Genomic DNA, 20,291 nt, shown 5'->3' on the forward strand with positions numbered 1-20,291 from the left:
GGTCTCCTTCGGCCCTCGCTTCTGCCTCAGGAGCCAAAGCGGAGTCTTGTTGCTTGGACCCTTCCTCCCCATCCGGGGAGGGAGGGGGGCGAGATAATGAGGCTTCTGGTGCTCTGCGCTCCGCCGTCGCCGGCCTAGCAGGGAGCTGTTGGGGGCCCTGGGCCTGATGGTATGCCCAGGGTGTCCAGAATCCCCATTGCTGCGGGCCTTGGTCTTGTTGTGGCGGATCGCTAAACAGCGCCGCCTGCCGGTCGGTGCCCAGCGCATACCCACTGTCCGTTTGGGAAGATACGGACGGCTGTCTAGAGGGCCATGGTGGGGCTGACCCTGGATGGTAAGGGTCTGCGCGGGTCGGCACGGACGAACATCTCGGTGCCGGGGACCGGTGCCGGGAGTCATATCGGTGCCGGGATCGGGACCGGGACCGGGTTCTGTCACGGTGCCGGGATCTGGACCGGTACTGGGCGCCGCTTCGGTGCCGGGATCGGGACCTGCCACCAGCTCGGTGCCGGGAGGTCGACCGGGACCGGGACCTGCCACCAGCTCGGTGCCGGGAGGTCGACCGGTGCGGCGAGTAATGCCGGGACTGGCTCCTGGAGTCGCGGTGCCGGTATCGGCGGCTGGAGTCCGACCGCGATCGTCTTGATGTCGACCGGCGCCGCGAGTGCGACCGGTACTGCCGAGGGGAGCGGTGCCGGGACTGCGAGCGGCGGCGGGATCTGGAGCGACCGTGGCATCGGGACCTGGATCGTGAGCGTGAGTCCCGAGACGGTGCCAACATCATGGGCTTGCCTCTGGACACGACCCGTACCGGAGGTACCGGGGGAGGCAGCTGAGTGGACTCAGTCAGAGCTATGAGGTCCCGAGCCGAGGCGAAGGTCTCCGGTGTGGATGGGACCACTATCTCAACCCCAGATCTTATGGGGGAGCTTGGCGGCACCGGACTCGACGGACCCGCCGGGCCCGGAGTCGACGGTGCCGGAGGCGCCGCGGCCGATATTGAGGCCGGGCGCTCAAGTCGGGTCTGCCTGGCCGGAGTAGCAGACTTCGACGGCCTCGGCTCTGTCCCCGGTGCCGGAGAAGGTCGGTGCCGGGGAGTCTTTTCGGTGCCGGCGCGATCCGGTGCCGGCGCCGAGATCACGGCCTGCGAAGCCGCCGGGTCAAGTGCCGCCTCCATAAGGAGAGTTCGGAGTCTTTGATCCCTCTCCTTCTTTGTTCTTGGCTTAAAAGCCTTGCAGATGCGGCACTTGTCCGATCTGTGCGATTCCCCCAGGCACTTCAGGCACGCGTCGTGGGGGTCGCTGGTGGGCATAGGCTTCTTGCAGGCCGCACACTGCTTGAAGCCCGGCGAACCAGGCATGAGCCCGGTGCCGGGTGCCGGGAAGGGCTAAGCCCCCGGCGAAGAACTATTTACAACTTACTTAACTTAACTACTATTATCTACACTTAACAATCTAATTAACAACTATAATAGTACTAGAGATAATCGAGAGATAACGAGGAGAGCTAGGGACGTGGAGGACAGCTATGCCGCGCTCCACAGTTCCAACGACCGACACGGCGGTAAGAAGGAACTGAGGAGCGGGCGGGCCGGCAGGGATATATATTGGGCGCCATGGCGGCGCCACTCCAGGGGGCGACCTGCCGGCCCACTGGAGTTGCTAGGGTAAAAAGTTTCCGACGAACGTGCACGCACGGCGCGCACACCTAACTGGAATGGATGTGAGCAATCACTCGAAGAAGAACAATCAGTTTCACACATACAGAATGGGAAGAGACTGTCTAGGAAGGAGTATGGCAGAAAGAGATCTAGGGGTCATAGTAGACCACAAGCTTAATATGAGTCAACAGTGTGATACTGTTGCAAAAAAAGCAAACGTGATTCTGGGATGCATTAACAGGTGTGTTGTAAACAAGACACGAGAAGTCATTCTTCCGCTTTACTCTACGCTGGTTAGGCCTCAACTGGAGTATTGTGTCCAGTTCTGGGCACCGCATTTCAAGAAAGATGTGGAGAAATTGGAGAGGGTCCAGAGAAGAGCAACAAGAATGATTAAAGGTCTTGAGAACATATCCTATGAAGGAAGGCTGAAGGAATTGGGTTTGTTTAGTTTGGAAAAGAGAAGACTGAGAGGGGACATGATAGCAGTTTTCAGGTATCTAAAAGGGTGTCATCAGGAGGAGGGAGAAAACTTGTTCACCTTAGCCTCCAATGATAGAACAAGAAGCAATGGGCTTAAACTGCAGCAAGGGAGATTTAGGTTGGACATTAGGAAAAAGTTCCTAACTGTCAGGGTAGTTAAACACTGGAATAGATTGCCTAGGGAAGTTGTGGAATCTCCATCTCTGGAGATATTTAAGAGTAGGTTAGATAAACGTCTATTAGGGATGGGTAGACAGTATTTGGTCCTGCCATGAGGGCAGGGGACTGGACTCGATGACCTCTCGAGGTCCCTTCCAGTCCTAGAGTCTATGAGTCTATGAGATGGTATGGGACAGTGTCTTTCCTACTGTACTCTGATTACAGATCCTTACACCACACCTTGAATAGTGTGTGAAGTTCTGATTGCCCCATCTCAAAAAAAGATACTTTAGAAATGGCCAGATACAGAGAAGGGCAACAAAAATGATTAAGGGGATGGAACAGCTTCTATGAGGAGAGATTAGAAAGACAGGGATTGTTCAACTCAGAAAAAAAATGACTCTGAGGATATGAGAGAGGTCTGCAAAATCTTACTGGTGTTGAGAAAGTGAATAAGGAAGTGTTATTTATCCGTTCACATAACATAAGAACCAGGGGTAACTCAATGAAATTAATAAGCAGCAGGTTTAAAACAAACAAAAGGCAGTGCTTCTTCACACAACACACAGTCAACCTGTGAAACTCATTGCCAGGAGATGTTGTGAAGGCCAAACTACAACTGGATTAAAAAAAGAATTAGGTAAATTGATGGATGATAAGTCCATCAGTGGCTATTAGCCAAGACGGTCATGGATGCAGCCCCATGATCTTAAGCCTCTCACTGCCAGATGCTGGGGCTGGATCACTCAATAATTGCCCTGTTCTGTTCATTCCCTTTGAAGCATTTGGCACTGACCACTGTCAAAAGACAGAATACTGGGCTAGATGGACCATTAATCTGATCCAGTATGGCTGTTCTTTAGTTCTTACTCACGTCATAAACAATGTGCACTCGTTATAGCAGGAGGTGAATATCAGAAGTGGGGAAGGTCTGGCTGGGATCAGCTTCCCACAGTACAAATGCTGATCCAAAGTTACCAGAGTTTCTTTGCCATGGGAATCTCACCGAGAACAGTTTCCAGCAGTCCCTCGAGTTGTTCTACTGCTGAGGTCTCTTTTCTCTCCCTTGCAGCTGGTCAAAGACTGCTCTGGATTCTTCTCCACTGAACAGGACCCCCCTTCCATCATTATCAAATGTGAGGAGGCATCTGAGAAGATGAGTGGCCTAGATGGCTTCCTCTCTGCTCACGGTTGGGCTGACGCAGGGTTAAGGGTTTCCCTCGCTGAGATCCTGGCCAGGTATTTCACACTGCACAAGTGTCCCCAGAACAAGTGTCCAGCTCATCTGCTGGCAGCGAGTTGGCAAAGGCTTCCTGCCACACGAGCCTGGAGGTGGAACCTACAGCTGCCAGTAGAACCACAGGGAGCAAATTCTAATCTCACTGGGATACGTAAGAAACCTAAAGCTCCATACGGTGCGTGGGAGTGGGGCAAGGGCGGGGAGGCTCCTCACCACCTGCCTTTGTCTGGCAGTGACATTTACATACGTTGTACGATGCAGACACTGAATGGCCCCTGGTCCCACACACCAGATAAAAGGCCCCAGCATGGCCTCTCCTTCTTATCCTAGAACAGGGACCTGCCCAAGGTGGTATAAGGGTTACAGACAGCAAAGGGGGAGGGGATAATGGCTGAGTTTATAATCCTTTGCCTTCAATGACACGGCCCTTGCACCCTGTCACTCCAGCAGGCAAGCTCCTGCCCCTCCCTAAAAGCCACAGAGCGATGTCACCCTCCGTCCAGAGTCCACTCCTGAAGGCTACTCCTCTCCCTACCTAGGCCCACAATGATGTTGGCTGCTCTCTGGAGAGGCCACGTGCACCTGAGAATCAGAAGACCTGAGTTCTAATCCCTGCTCTGCCACTGACCTGCTGTGTGACCTTGGGCAAGTCACACTGTTGCATCTCTATCTAGACTTTAGCGCCTTAGTGCAGATACCCTCTGCTACTGTGTGTGTAGATACCGCACCTTGCATGATGAGGCCTCTAGGCATTAATAATATTAAATAAAGCACAAGAGAGGCACAACGAACTAACATTCCTTGAATGTATGGAGCCAGTATCAGCCTGCATGGAGATGCTTACCATTCTGTGCTCTTTTCCTTCTAGCCTAGACCCACTACAAGGTATAGAGCTAAAAAATTCTTTACAAAAGTTGTTAACTTTTTTTCATAACCAGAGCACGAAAACCGTACGGGCATGCTCTCCATAGCTGAGAAGATCCAGGGAGAGAAGATGTAAAAGTGACTTTGACCCTGATAGACCCAGCTGTGGCTCCATTTCTCCTCCTCTGGAAGCATCATCGGAAGCAAGGCCCATAATAATCTGAACAGCTTCAGAGCATCTGCTGCTACCTGCCGTGTAGCATCTGTTGCAGTGCTGCTCACCAGGGCTTCTCTGCACAATAAACTGCCATGCTGCAGACTTATACTGTTGTCCTCTTCTTCCGTATTGAGGGAGAAGATTAGAGACATGAACTGGAGTGAGTCACCTGACAGTGCTACTGGCCAAGGAAAGACCCCGACTAAGAGTCACATGCCATCTTTGTTAAGGAGAACCATCCCTGGCCCAATTGTAACCAAGATCCAGACACTAAGGCCTGGTCTGCACGAGAAGGAAAAGTCGATCTAAGCTATGCAATTTGAGTTACGTGAATAGCATAACTCAAATCAACGTAGCTTAGATCTACTTACCGCGGGGTCCACACTACGCAACATCAATGGGAGATGCTCTCCTGTCCACTCCCCTTATTCTTCTCGATCAGGTGGAGTACAGGAGTCGGTGGGAGAGCGATCAGCGGCCGAGTTAGCGGGTCTTCACTAGACCCACTAAATCGAACGCTGATGCATCGATCGCCACAGCGTTGATCCTCCGGTAAATGGAGACAAGCCCTAAGGTCCAACTTGTTAAAAGTTACTAGTAATTTTGGGTGCCCAACACAGGAAGTCCTCAAAGGGGCCTGGTTTTCAGAAAGTGCTGAGCCTCCACCCTCTGAAAATGAAGCTCCTTCAAGATCTCTCTATTTGGGCACCCAAATTTTGACCTACCTACAATCAACAGTCATTTTGGAAAATGTATGGCCCAGGGCATGTAATGATTTACAAACTGGGACTTTCATTCATCCACCACTATAGGGCACCAATTGGCCTCAGGTGCCCTAAGGGAATGGGCATAACTAGCACCCACAGCCCTGGCCTCAGTCACTGAGGAACTTGGTTGAGTTAACGGTCATGTCATCTCCACCGTGGACTCACTCAGCCTCCCTGATTCACCACAGGGAGAAAGTGGGTAACATCCCACACCCTGTTCGTTCACTGACATAGGTAGGCCATAACTCCTCGTCCCTAAAATAAATTAACCACATCTATGCTGATGACTAACAGATCCACCTCTCTGTTTGAAACTAAAATCTCCTTCTGTCCAAATTAAAATCTCGGCCTGTCTCTGTGACATCTCCTTGTGGACGTCCAGTCATCAGCTCAATCTGAACATGGTTAAAACAGAGCTCCTCATCTTTCCAGGACACTGAGCTAGATGGATCTTTGGTCTGACCAAGTCTGGCCATTCTTCTGTTCCCCACAAGCCTCCCCCGTTCCCCGGCACTCCGGCCCATACCTGGGCCGTCATCTTTGGGTAGGTGTACACTACCCACCGGATCGGCGGGTAGTGATCTATTTATTGGGGATCGATGTATCATGTCTCATGTAGATGTGATAAGTCGATCCCCAAACGTGCTCCCCATTGACTCCACCAGGGCAAGATGCAGAAGTGGAGTCGACGGGGGAGCGGAGGCTATTGATCCCGTGCCACGAGGACGCAAAGTACGTCAATCTAAGTCGATCTAAGATACATCGATTTCAGCTGCGTTATTCTTGTAGCTGAAGTTGCGTATCTTAGATCAATCCCCCACCCCAGTGTAGACCGGGTCTTTGACTCTGCCCTCTTGCTAGGTCCTCACATCCAATTCTAAACCTGTATAATGCCTCCAAGACATGGCCTTTCAGGTCCATCCACAGGGCTAAAAAACTCTTGGCCAAGTGCTCATCAGCTTGATTGCTGCCGCGTCCTTCTGTCTGGCCTTGATAAATGCGATCTTGCCCCACTAATATCTATGTAGATGCTGTGGCAAAGCTTGTTTTCCTAGCCTCTCTCTTTGACCGTGCTGCCCGCCTCTTTGAATCCCTTCACTGCCTCTCCCTTCTCTACCACTTCACACATGAGCTGCTTGTTTTCATTTTCAAGTCCCTTCACAGTTGATCCCCACCCTCCGTATCCTCTTCTCATTCGCTGCCAAGCTGTCGCTGCTCGCCTTTGGTGAGTCCATGTTGCTAGTCTCCATTGCCCACTCCTTTTCAAACAGGCACCTTCCTACATTCTCTCAGATTGCCCCAGGCACTCAAGAAATGGCCTGCATAAACATCTGCCAAGCCACCTCATTGTCCCTCTATAGCTCTCGCCTCAAAACTCTCCTTTGCCGGGTTGCCTACAAAAAACAGTAAGGCTGCCAAGGTGCTGAAACCTCCTCCTCTCCTGCTGACCAGCATTGTCTCATTGCTTCCTTGTCTGTCTGTCTCCAGCTGTTGTCCCTTGTCTTGCACTTAGACTGCAAGCTCCTTGGGGCAGGGACCATCTGGCTGTTCTGTGTTTGTACAGCCCCTAGCACAACAGGGTCCTGGTCCATGACTAGGACTCCTAGGTGCTGTGGCCATACAAATCATCATCATCATCATGAGCATGTAAAGAAATTACCAGCCCTGGGTTTAATGTACTCCAGCAAGGAAGGACTGATGGCATCGCATGTTAAAGGCTTGAGGATGCTCCGGGCCCTGTGCAGCCCCTCTGCCATGGGGTGAATTTCAGCCTAAAGAACAAGATGGAGCTGCCCCGAGGTTTCTCCCTACCAAACACACCCACTATAGCTCAGGCACCTAGCGCAGCTTTGAGCAAACCACACAGCTCCCTTCCCATCTACCCATACACAGAGATCAGCAAAAGGAACCAAATGCCACAGCAGGGTCATTAAAGATGCAAATTCCATCATATTGAAAACACTGAGGCTGTTCGGTCTGACACCAAAAATGATTCTGCCATCCTTTGGTTCTGGCCTTAAAGCCGTATGAATCTAGAGTCAGGATTGGGCCCTAGCATTGCAGACAGCCTGGAGAAATCACAATTTCAGTTCTTCGCACACTGACAAGGCTTCTGGGGGTGTCTTTCAAACCCAGAGCAGAGACAGCAGAAGCAGAGCGGGAGCTGGGCTCAGCATGAGCGGCAGCACTGAACATGCTCAGAGGCAGCAATTCCGAGGGGTGAGAGAAAAGCCCATCCTGCTGGTGAATTGCAGCTGCTGGACAAACACAACAGTGGGATCTGGAACATCGCTGCTCCCCAAAAGATTTTGTTTTGTTCTTTTGTATCACAGATATTTGTCTTTTCATTTACTATCTTAGGATGAAAACTCTCAAAGCACTTGGGAGCTGAACTTCCTCATTAAAGAGACTGTGTGTCTAGTGTCGGAGAAAGCTGTCACGGAGCAGTGCAACTTCAAAGGGGATGGGGTAAGGAATCACATGCTAGATGGAGAATTGTGATGTTTATAATGATTTGCATAACATTTGAATGTAGAAACCCCAATCAATAGCAGGGCTGCATTGTGCTCGGCACTGTACACACAGAGTGAGAATCAGTCCCTGCTCCAAAGAACTTACGGTCTAAACAAAGAGCAGGAGGTGAAACACATGAAGTGACTTGACTTGTCCAAACTCATACAGCAGTGCCAGGAATAAAGTCCTGATCTCCTGATTCCCAGCCCAGTGCCCTGTCGCTTCCCTATGAATTCATTGTTTCAATCTGATTTAACACTCAGGTCTCAAAAAATTCTGCAGATCACAGATCAGCTCAGACAAGGTTCTTCAGACCTTATACAAGGAACATTATCTCAGAGAGGTCCCCACCCAAAGCCCATGCCATCACTCCAGGTACAAATAACACAGAATGGTACTTTCCAATGGATTGGTCAGTGCAGTGCATGAAAAATTTCTGTTGACATTTTATGGTTATGAGTTTAAGTATCTAAGAGTTGGGTATCTGGGGGGTGGGAGGGAGAGTGACAATTTTCAGAGTAACGTTAACTTATCCAAATGACACCTATTGTGATGGGGCAAGGCCAGATGCCTACAGTAAAGTACTGAGAAACAGGTATGTTAGCCCCAGGCTAAACAAATCCCTAGGACCCTGGTAACCAAATGGTAGGTGCTCCAGGTTAATCAAGGCACCTGGGGCCAATTAAGATCTTTCTAGAAGGCAGTGGAGATAGCTACTTTAATTAGAACACCTGCAGCCAATCAAGGCAGGCTAATCAGGGCACCTGGGTTTAAAAAGTAGCTCACTTCAGTGAGGAGCCAGAGGAAAAGGAGTGTGTGAGAGGAGCTGAGAGTGAACTGCGGGAGGATTGAGGAGGACAAGCATTATCAGACACCAGGAGGAAGGTCCTGTGGTGAGCATAAAGAAGGTGTTTGGAGGAGGCCATGGGGAAGTAGCCCAGCGAGTCGTAGCTGTCATGCAGCTGTTACAGGAGGCACTATAGACAGCTGCAATCCACAGGGCCCTGGGCTGGAACCCGGAGTAGAGGGCGGGCCTGGATTCCCCCCCAAAACCTCCCAACTCCTGATCAGACACAGGAGGATCTGACCCAGACTATGGGTTCCACAAGAGGGGAAGATCACTGAGGTGAGCAAATCCACCAATAAGCGCAGGACCCACCAAGGTAGAGGAGGAACTTTATCACACTATCTATACAGTAATGTTTCTGATAAGTGGCAAATATAACATGACAGACTGTTAAATGCACAATGTTACACACACCATATTGAAGTCTAGCAGATTCAACATATATGTTGCATTTTCCTCATCCAGAGCTGCCAAAGCACTTCACAAATATTAATGAATTATTCCTAATTATGAGGGCAATTAACCATTGGAAGCACATCCCAAGCGCTGGGCCCTCCAGCACTTGGTGTCTTTATATCAGAACTAGATGTCTCTTTCTCAAAGTCTGCTTTAGTCAGCCCTGGGTTATTGGATTTGATGCAGCAATCACTGGGTGAAATTCTCTAGCCTGCATTATGCAAGAGGTCAGATTAGATGCTCACATTGTGGCCTCAAAATCTATTAATTTCATTGCGAGGCAGGTCAGTATTATCCTCATTTGCAGGTGGGTAAACTGAGGCACGGAGAGGGGAAACGACTGCAGAGCAGAAAGGTGTAAGGAGCTGTTACTAGATTGCAAACAGTGGTGCTCAGACTGCTGCCAGGTCTTTCTGTGCCCACAGGTGGGCACACATGGGGACAACGGCTCAGCAGCAGGAAAAATGTGATCTAGTGAGCTAAGGTTATGACTGAGAGCAAGAAACTCCCCTGATCAGCCCCTGACCCACTCAGCAGCCTTGGCCAAGTCCTCCAAAAAATCTGTGCCTCAGTTTCTCCATCTGTGACATGGGGATAAAAATATTCACATTCCTTCCTAAAAGTTGAGGGCTGTAGCTATAGCCAGATGGGGGCAGCAGTGCAGAGAAACATGAGGCCAAGAGACAGAAAGCACTGTAGCGGAAGGCGACAGAGACAGCAGACGCAAGAGCATGGAGTGAACTGGAGAGAGGCGAAATCAGAAGGAAGGGAATGGTGCTTTTCTGAGGGGGGAAAAAAGGGGGTTAAAGAGGGGAAAAGCCTAATGAAGCAGTAGTCTGGAGCTGGCCAGAATGTGCTGGACGTGCTGGAGAGGGAAAGGGGAGATTAAAGAAATGGAAGAAGGAAATAAGACAAGACACATTCACCTTCTAGGTGCCAGGGTTGTTTCTGCTCCTTTCTTGTAGATGGCCCCTAGCCCCATGCGTGTGAGCAGCTCCTCTTCTCCTGCTGCAAGCAGGCTGGTGGGAGCAGGAGGATCGCTCTTGTTGCTCCTCTGGTCAAGCAGTCGGGGCCTTGCGGGGTGGTTTGGGTGAGAAATCAGTGCTGCAGAGGCCGGCTATTTACTACCCTGTTTACAAAACGTACCCACGTTCCTGTGCCCCTAACCAGCAGTAGGAACAAAACCTCACGCAGGTCACTCCTTGCGGCAGAAATGCCAGGTCAGATAGGGCAGCCCCGTCCTAGGCAGCGGCAGTGTTTGCTCTGGCTTCTCGCCAAGTCTCCCTTGCTCATCCCAATCACTTAGCACACAGGACACAGACTTGTTCCAGCCCCTGTGTCTGGAAGTTAGTAGCTCCAGGCCCTCCCTCTGGCCGCATGGGCAGCTCTGGTTGTCAGCTGCCCGCTCTCTGCAGTCAAATCAGCTGTTATGCACCACAAGAGCCTGGGTTACTCCTACTGTTGGTTCCTGATCACTTCTGCATGCAAGACACCTGGGATGAGGGGCCATTAGCACCTTTCAGCATAGCGTTATGCCCAAGTTGTAACGTCCCTAGTTTAGCACCAGACCAGGAGGCAGTTAACAGGGACACAGCCTAGGAGGTACCAACAAACAGAATTTTGCTGCAGCTTCTCAGAGACCAAACTATCTGAACTCTGTGGAGCCAGGTCCACTTCCTGGCGTGTGCTACCGTCAAGGCACACTGCACTACAGGAGGATGCTGGCCGCCATGCGCTGGCTGATTTCCAGATATTTCAGAAGGGCGTGGGGCGGTCCCTGCTCCAGGGAAATCGGTCTGTACCTCAGCAGACCCACCCAGAGGCGCAAGGTCTGCTCCCAGCCCCAGGGCTGCGGAGATGAATGAACTGACCCTTGACTTCTTCTCTGCCTTTTTTGAGCTCTTATCACCTTCACTCCCTGGCAGCTGGCAAGAGACTATTCAGGATACATCTTCCCCGAGCAGCAGCCGGCCACCAACCTGATCACCTGCGACATAGTGGCTGAGGAGGTAAGGAAGGTTTCCACTCAGGTGACCAGCTGAGGGACCTGCATGGTCATCATAGGAGCCTGGCAGAGTCAGGGCATCCTTATCTAGCTGGGTTCCTGGCCACAGATTCCACATGGCATCAGCTTGGGGCATAGTCCCATCGGACAAACATCCACATGTGCCAAAGAAAAGTGCCATGCTAGGATCTACGGAGTTCACATGGGGCTGAGAGGTAGGCAGGAAAGGGGGGGTCTTGGGGCCCCTCTAGGCCACCTGCTTCTAGGTGGACCTGATGGGCTAGTGACTTTGGGAAGGTTATGGGATGAAGATCCTGATTATAGCAGGGGATGTTCCCATGCCCACTCAACAGCCCTGGCAAAGGTTCTTCTCTCTTCATATTCCCAGAGAGGTGGGGAGCAGCTGCAGTGTCTGGATCTTTACCTTTGGGCCAGTATGAAAGTTCTTCTCCAGAACATCAGCCCTTCCTCTCCCCATCCCTCACAGCACCCATAACGCATTGCCCTCTCCCAGCCAAGAGGGCAGGAGTCACACGCAGAGTCAGACCTCAGCTGGGGTGAAGGAGCAAAACTCCACGGAACTCTACAGAGCTGCAACGATTTACACCAGCTGAGGATTTACACCCTGATCCTGGGGCCTGCCCTCTTAAAAACTGCTCTATTCCCCAAAGGTGTGATTTCAACGGCAGGGTTTTCCCCCCACATCCCAGTGTGCAAGTATCATCTCCGGCAGGCCCCAGGATCAGGAGTGAAAAATCACTTGTGAAACTCAAGAGCTCCCTCTTAGGGCTGTGCAACGCACGTAGGGGCCGGCCAGTGCTGTTCTCAAAGGAGAACCCAGAAACCCCTAACGACATTCCCTCCCCCCTAGCTGATAAGTGCCAGAGAGAGGAGTGGAGTTCTCTGAGTGTCAGGTAGAGCGGCTCCCTGTTTTCCTGGAACCCCTTATGAATGTGCTTCTCTCTCTAGCCTACTTGTATCCAGCGGTCCTAGTTTGGAAGGTTTTTCAAAAAAGTGAGGAAGCAGCTCGGCGATGTTGTCCGCAACTCCTACATCACACTTGGAGGACGAATGAGATTCTCAGGCAGAACAGGGAGAAAGGCACAAACGTCCCAAACATCCCTACAGCCACTACTGCTTCTTGTATCTGAGCTGTGCGTCTGGCTTGGTCCTGTACCTTAGAGTCTCAATATAATAAATGGTCATTTTCAGTGGGTTGTAGGTCACTCGCCTCAGGGCCGGTGCAAGGAAGTTTCGCGCCCTAGGTGAAACTTCCACCTTGCGCCCCCCCAGCCCTGCAGCAGCTCCCTGCCTGCCCTAAAGTGTTCCACCCACTCCCGTGGCAGCTTCTCACCCCCTGGCCCGAGGAGCCCTGCGGTACCTCCCCACCCCAGCTCACCTCTGCTCCGCGTCCTCCCCGAGCACGCTGTCCTGCTCTAATTCTCCTCCCAGGCTTGCGGCACCAAACAGCTGATTGGCGCCGCAAGCCTGGGAGGCGAAAGAAGTGGAGCAGCGACTGCGCAGTGGAATCCCTGGGCTGCCAGCGGCGCACTAACCCAAGGGGACCCCCTGGGCTGCCGGCTGCTGTGGGGGCGTGCTGACCCAGGGGACCCCCAGGGCTGCCGGCTGCCGCTGCCAGCTCAGACTCCCTCTCCATCCCAGCAGCAGTGGCCACTCAACCACTTAAAAAAATTGAGGGGTGCTGCTTTTTGGCACCCCCAAATCTTGGTGTCCTAGGCAACAGCCTAGTCCACCTAAATGGTTGCCCCAGCCCTGAGTCGCCTTCTCGGTGTCCCAGCCCTCCTCCATGCCTCTCCTTTGTGTCACGTGAAGAGGCGGGGCAATGTGACCAGTGAGTCACCTGACCATGCTATTAGCCAATGGAAGGTACCAGCGAGGAGATGTCATGCTCTGGTCCCCACCCTTTCTAAGGGTAATACTCCAGGTCAGAAACTCAAGGCACATAATGGGTTTATCACCTGGCACTTCGACTACGACACCAGACTGGGAGAGCAACTGAGCTAAGTCAAGTACCAAGGGTTGATGGGGGACTAGGTGCAACTTCCATGTGCAGCTATTAATTGAGTCCAGGAGGATGAGAGTGACCCAGATGTGGTAGCCAGAGCTTGACTCACCAGCAGGTCCCACCCAGTAAGTGGCATCATCTGCATCCTAAACAACCAAATGCTGGCCAAGTTTATAATACCCCTAGCAATCTCTCCTCAAATGTCCATATGGGGAGTAGCTCCCTGCCTCATTGTGCATCAGCAACACAGGGCATGCGAGAACTCCACCCTCATCCCCACCTCCCCCCTTGCACAGGAAGAGAAATAAGAAGGAAAGGAGAAAGAAAAGAGACAGCTTGCGTGCAGTGACTCGTCCCCCCATAAATACATCCTCTGCACATACAACAGCTGACCACACATCTCGCTTGACGACAGAGCTGGCTTGGGAGCGGAGCGCACAATGGGTACATTGGGAGCGGAGCAGAGGGATGAGCACTGGGATTGGTGAAGCAGTCAGCTGGCAGGGAAGTGAACTACAGAGAGGGACTGTTAGACCTGTCCCCAGAGCTGCACATTCAAGAGGCTGAGATGTATCATTACAAGATAAAATTCACAGTAAATAAAGTTGCTCATCTCTGTTGTTGTTATAAACAACTCAAACAATTGTTAATGCCCTGGCTTTCCCTGCTGGAGCTAGCTGGGCCGTTTAGAAATTCAAAATGTACTCACCAATATGCATGCTGTGCTGTGTAGAGGTGTGCGACCAGGGCTTGACCCTCTCTGAGGGCGGAGGGGAGCCACACCGGCCCGCTACACTTGGTCGAGTCCAGCCCTCTGCTTCCGGGCTGAGCGACAATGCACAGTCAATTGGGAGCTCAGGCCTCTGTCTCAGGGCTGAGCAACAATACACAGTTAATTAGGGAGCTCAGGCCCCCTGTCTCAGTGCTGAGGAGCAAGGTATAGTCACTTAGGATAAAGCCCAGGCCCTTGTTCAGGGCGAGGCAACACTCGGCTCAGGCCCCTCAGGAGGGGCTGAGCAAACAACTAGTCTTAATGGCCTCCTCGGGCCAGGGAGAGGGGGAGTCTGCCACCCTTGGGAGGGTGGCGGGGGAACTCAGGCCCTCCCACTCCACTGCGTCCCAGCCCGGGGCCCTAGTAGCAGTTATCACCGCTGACGGTCAGTGGGGATCCTGACCGCAACACACTGACATAGGCAGCTTGACTGGGGTCGGCTGCCCCTGGGTTACTTCCAATTTCCCCCTCCGGGCCTACCTGGTCCGTAGTGTCACCTCCCGGGAAGTCCAGCAGCAGGGGCTCCTCGCGGCCGGGGCTGGGCGGTAGGTCCAGCAGCTCCTCCGGGAAATCCGGCCAGGCTGGGTCTGGGGGTTCCTCGGGGTAACAACAGGGACGGCGAGTCTCCGGCGGCTCCTCCGAATAGCGGGTGTGGGGAAGCTCCGGCGGCTCCTCCAAATAGCGGGTGTGGGGAAGCTCCGGCGGCTCCTCCAAATAGCGGGTGTGGGGAAGCTCCGGCGGCTCCTCCAAATAGCGGGCGCGGGGAAGCTCCGGCGGCTCCTCCAAATAGCGGGCGCGGGGAAGCTCCGGCGGCTCCTCCCGGCGGCGGGCGCGGGGAAGCTCCGGCGGCTCCTCCCGGCGGCGGGCGCGGGGAAGCTCCGGCGGCTCCTCCCGGCGGCGGGCGCGGGGAAGCTCCGGCGGCTCCTCCCGGCGGCGGGCGCGGGGAAGCTCCGGCGGCGGGCGCGGGGAAGCTCCGGCGGCTCCTCCCGGCGGCGGGCGCGGGGAAGCTCCGGCGGCTCCTCCGAATAGCGGGCGCGGGGAAGCTCCGGCGGCTCCTCCGAATAGCGGGCGCGGGGAAGCTCCGGCGGCTCCTCCGAATAGCGGGCGCGGGGAAGCTCCGGCGGCTCCTCCCGGCGGCGGGCGCGGGGAAGCTCCGGCCAGTCAGGGCGACTGCCCTGGGTCCCAGCTGCTTCCCAGTCCCGAGCTCCCTGTGGCAGGTCTGCTCCTGGCGGTGGCTGGGCTCTAACTGAGCTCTGACGGCCGGCTTTTATGCTTCCGGGTGGCCACCTGACCCTCTGAGGGGCGGGCTCATTGCTCCGTAGCTCCGCCCACTCAGGCGTCCAGCGGGGCTCGCCCTCTCCTGGGCAGGAGGGGAGCCACACTGGCTGCTACATGCTGTAACTGGCACTGTTTCAATTTTCCTGATGTCCCTAGAGAAAGCAGCTCCTGGAAACCTTCTGGCTCACTTTATGTCCCTAACGCTATTAAAATGGGATGTGCTTTTGGTGGATTTGCTGGGCACGTTGTTGGTTATGGTGAGGCAGGCTGGGTTTCTTTTCTTCTCAGTGGTTATAGAATAATGGGGCAGTCTGGTCACACTGGCATGCCGGGGGGAGAGTTACAGGCGTCTCGCTTCCTGGACCAAAAGTAGAAAAAAGAGCGTGTGTGACTGTAGTTAGACTTGGCTCTAACAGCAGCAATATCATAGCTCCTCAGCAATGATCCAACTCATTCATTGGGATCAGCTGCTTGGAAGCCACACTGAAAGGTTAGTAGCCACGCTGAAGGGTTAGTAGCCACGCTGAAGTCAGCCCATTATTTATTATTATTATGCAGGAGTGTGTTGGTGGTTGCCAGTGTCAGATCTATGAGCAATCACAGATCTCCTTGAAGCTGATGGGCGGGCTAGCCACCTTTCATCCAGTCTAAATGGAAGAAGCAATTCAGCTCCCTTAATGGAGTAAGAGAGCTGAAGCAATAGAAGCCACCACCCAAGCAATGGACCACACTGGAAGGCCTGAGCAAGAACTAATTCAGGGAGAATAAGAAAGGCTTCCCTGGGTCTGACTGCAAATGCGGAGGCTGGGCAACAGCTAAGCAGAGCGATCAGAGAGCCAGTAGCTACTTTCTGGTAGATACGGGATTTGCTTGGGATTTTTAAGCAAAGCTAATTGCTTCCCCATGCTAGTCAGGCCCAACAATGCCCTCCAATTCTCTCCTGGCCCCCACTGTTCTAAGCCCACTCCTGCTCCGAGAGCCCCAGAGCAGAAGTGAGGAGTTCAAGGAAACGCCTTCTGAATAGCAAAAAACCACCAAAACTTAGGGAACAACCTCTGATGGCACCACTCGGCGAGGGGGCAGCTGCTTGGCTCTGACTGAGCTTACGGTGTCCTGTGATACAGAGGGGAAACAAGACTATGGCTTCATTTAAACCCAGTGCCTTCTCCATCTCCTCAGTAACACACCAGGCCAATCTCAGCCCTGTGTGAAGGGGATGTGGTTTCTAAAGGCATACAAGCTGCAGCCTGTCTTCCCAGCCTGTGAAGGATGCACCGCTGTGCCTAGCATGTTCCAGGCCCTTCTTCCAGGGCAACTTTCTATTGGTTCAAACAAAAACTCACATGGGACCCATAGGCCTCCTTCCCTCTCTCTGCTCCATGGCTAATTGCAGAAGCCAAGCTCCCTCCTGTGGCTTTTCTCCCAGTTTGGTTCTCCACAGGCTGGATCCGCCTTTCCAGTCTTGCTCCAGGCCAGCAGCCTGTGGCCTGGCCTTCTCCAGAGCCTCCCATCTCTCCTGCCACCCTCTCCTTGCCAGGCCAGTCGCAGGAGCCAATCTCCCTCCTACAGCTCTCCTTCCGCAGCTGAGCTCTCTCAGCCTGGTAAGGAAATCCCCTCGCTCCTTCCCAGTTGGGTCTGAGAACTGACCCTGTGCCCGGTCGCCCAGGATCAGCTGTGGGGGCACTGATCTGTCACAGGCGCTGCTTCCTGTGCCAGGAGTCCTGCCCACTTACCTCAGGATTGAATTTGGCTCTCTTGACTCTGGCTCTTTTCCTCTGATTCTGTTACTCCTCCTCTCCTCCCACTTTTCCTTCTATCCTCCTGGAAACTTAGGACCCTACCTGCCCTCACTCACACCAGTTTGGCCCCAGTGTGTAATTCTGCTAGCTCCCAGTTGACATCATGTAAGTGAGAGGAAAACCGGGTCCTAGTTCCTGCTCAGTCTGCCTTCTCTCTGCTCTGGACCCACCCAACAAGAGACCATTTCTCTGTGCTCTCTTCCCTCCTGTCACTTTCCCTAGCTTGAGTATGCTAGATACAGGGCACCCTGAGTTCAGCAAAGTCTGTGCAGTGGTCACAGAAACTATCACATCAGACATTAATAATGATCCCCGGGCACTGGGGGCTGGATTTTGATCTCTTGTGGGCCTAGGAGAGAACTTGGCATGAGGCCACCTAGACAACAAGATTCCAGGATTGTCACTTGAGTGTCTGTTGAGTCAACGTCAAAGGATGGGAACAGCTACGAGCCCTTTTGGTTTAAAATAGCGCCAGGTTCAATCAGCACTGGGATTTCCTGTCTGGTGCCCTCCAGTTTTTAAATTCTCAGCTATTTTCCATGTTTTACATGTTATGAATTACACCCATATGGCAGCACATGGGCTAGTAGAAATAGTGATTTTTTGTAACTTCTGAAAGTGAAACACGAAGAGCAGAATTTCTAAATACGATAGCCCAGCACAGAACTGAAGGTCAGGGCAATTACTTCGGTGGGAGTTAGACACCTAGGTGCTTTCCAAAATCCCCCTAGACATCCATCTGAATTTTAAGGTGCCTAACTACGTTTAAAACTCTGACCTTACATGACCTCATGCTCTCTTCTGGCCTTAAAATCTACTAGCTCTGCAATGCTGCTGACAGCATGCAGACTCTGACTGTGAGAGGATTTGGTAACCGTGCAAGTTATCCATGGACATTAACAAGGTTTCGCTCCTGATATTGCAACAAATGAGAGTTTTGGTCAGCCGAAAGGGAGACAAAGAAAAGTTTAGGCAATAGCAGTTCAACGAGCAAAGCTCTTTCAGTAAATTTGCACAACTGACTTCTACTTTGTGCCTCTCCAAAAATCCCCCCACCCCCAAATGTAATATTGGGGGAACAAACCCCCAACTGAAAGAAAAACTATGTGTAGCTGAGAGCAGGAAATAACTCTGGATTCAGAGATTCTGAGCTTGTAGGGCCAGTGTGGGCTGCTCATCATCTAGTCTAGTCTTCTATGTAACACACGCCACAGGATTTCTCTGAAGAGATATCCAGGGATAGTGGGAAGGAAACGCCCAGGTGGAGCACAAAGTCTGTTACCTAAGCCACCACCTCACCCACTGCTCAGCCCCCTCACATGAACAGAGTAATTTGCTCTTTAATCTAAAAGAAGGATATTCTGCTATCAGCATTGACAGCAGGGTAAAACCAGTGATCGTAGGAGTGCAGATGTGCCAAGACTTTTAAAAAAAACAAAAACCAAAAAAATCATAGTGCAGTCATGATAAATTTAATAAACGTCATGAATTTAGTGACAGTCATGTGATTTTTTTTTTGATAAAAAAATACCCTGACAAACGGGGGGCACCAACCACCCTCCACAGCCCCCTTCGCTCTGCCCCACAACCCTAGTTCCCATCCATGTTGGGAGGAGACGTTGGGAAGGGTGCTGAAGGCAAGCCCATCCCGCACTCGACCTGGGAAGCAGCCCACTCCAGGCATTGTAACCTGGCGTACTGGGTTGCAGCACTGGCAGGTTTGGAGAGGCAGCTGAGCCAAGCCTGAGAGGCACTGCAATCCCGCATGCCTGGTCACAACTCTTGGAGAGGGCCACTGGACCCAGCCCCGCGGAAAAGAGCTGCAGGAGCTGCCACTGCGGAGTGAGTCACGGATGAAAAAAAAAAAAAAAAAAAAAAGAGAGAAATTCCTGGACAAACAGGAAAGTGACACTACCCAGGACTTTCTTCACCACCACAACAAACTTTGAGCCCGAACCGTCGTCAGTGGAGCTATTCCCGTGTGAACACTCAACAGTGACCACAAAGCGGGGATACGGTTATTTGGGTCTGGTAGGAGTTGAAATTTCCTTCTTCTCCAAGACACACTCACTCTCTTTCAGTGCGAGGATTCTAAAATGTTGGAGTCTGTTTATTATTGGGAGTGGGGTGGGCTAATTATCTAATTAGCAGCAATAATTAATTAATTATATGGTAAAGTCCACTGCCACCTCCACTTTGAAATCAAGAAATTCACTTATTTAGAGGTCATTATTAGCTGCCATTATTGTTACTACTTGTTTTCATAGATTTATAGATTCCAAGGCCAGAAGGGACAACGAGATCATCTAATCTGCCCTCCTATATAACACATGCCTGAGAATTTCACCCCATTTCCCTCATATTGAGCCCAGTAACTTGTGTTTGACTGAAGTCTCGTCCAGGAAGGCATCCAGGCTGGATCTGAAGACATGAAGAGATGGAGAATCCACCCTTTCCCTTTGTTTGTTGGAAGAGGGGAAGAAAGGAAGTGTTATCCCCATTTTACAGAGGGGAAACTGAGGCATGGAGCAACTAAGTGACATTCTCAAGGTCACACAAGGAGTCTGTACCAGAAATTGGAATTGAACCCAGGTCGCCTGATCCACTGCCTTAGCCACACACACACACCCACTCTCCCCCAAGTTTCCTTCCGTTTCTCTTTGCTGTAAAGGCCCCACAGTGCACTGACCAGAAGGGCACTGCTCCTTCCCAGCGTCCCCCCTTTCGGTCAGGTATAAACGCTGGGTTTAGACAGAGAATGAATAAAGCTGCTTTCCCTTCCAGGAACCAGGAAAACATGGGTGCTTGGGGCAGCAGCAAGTATTCTGTGTGATCAGAGAAGCAGCCAGTTTCAGAGAACCAAGGTCCCCCTCCACCAAACGCCGAAAAACAGCTCTTTACCTAGGAGAAGCCTTTTCCATTCACTGCACACACCCCTTCTACAACTTGCTTCACATTCCTCCTTCCATTTGTCTCTCGCTGGAAGAGGTTTTTAAAGGTCACAGGTAGTCCCAGGTCTCCATAATTATCTCGAGGTCACCTCTTTCCGTTCATAGGAAAGAAGGCTTCAACCATTCTAAGACTGATGCACAAGCCTCCAAGAACTGTCAGGTCGCAGACGCTGCGTCCTAATGCGATCCTGAGATGCTTAAACAGGGGAATCTCGAGTAGTAGAGAGATTATTTTGTCTCTGTATTTGGCACT

The 20,291-nt window shown here is 52.2% G+C and overlaps 1 protein-coding gene across 1 annotated transcript in view; it reads left to right on the forward strand.

The window, feature by feature from the left end:
- LOC127046013 (cathelicidin-related peptide Oh-Cath-like) overlaps window positions 1-11,249 on the forward strand; it is a 35,995-nt gene extending 24,746 nt beyond the window's left edge. Inside the window, exons 3-4 of the mRNA XM_050942909.1 lie at window positions 3,375-3,492; window positions 11,107-11,249. Coding sequence (XP_050798866.1) covers window positions 3,375-3,492; window positions 11,107-11,249 — 261 coding nt within the window. The remainder of the gene's footprint in view (window positions 1-3,374; window positions 3,493-11,106) is intronic.
- Window positions 11,250-20,291: the final 9,042 nt, after the last annotated feature.

The sequence above is a fragment of the Gopherus flavomarginatus genome, chromosome 2 (genome assembly GCF_025201925.1).
Source record: "Gopherus flavomarginatus isolate rGopFla2 chromosome 2, rGopFla2.mat.asm, whole genome shotgun sequence".
Taxonomy (NCBI): Eukaryota; Metazoa; Chordata; order Testudines; family Testudinidae; genus Gopherus; species Gopherus flavomarginatus.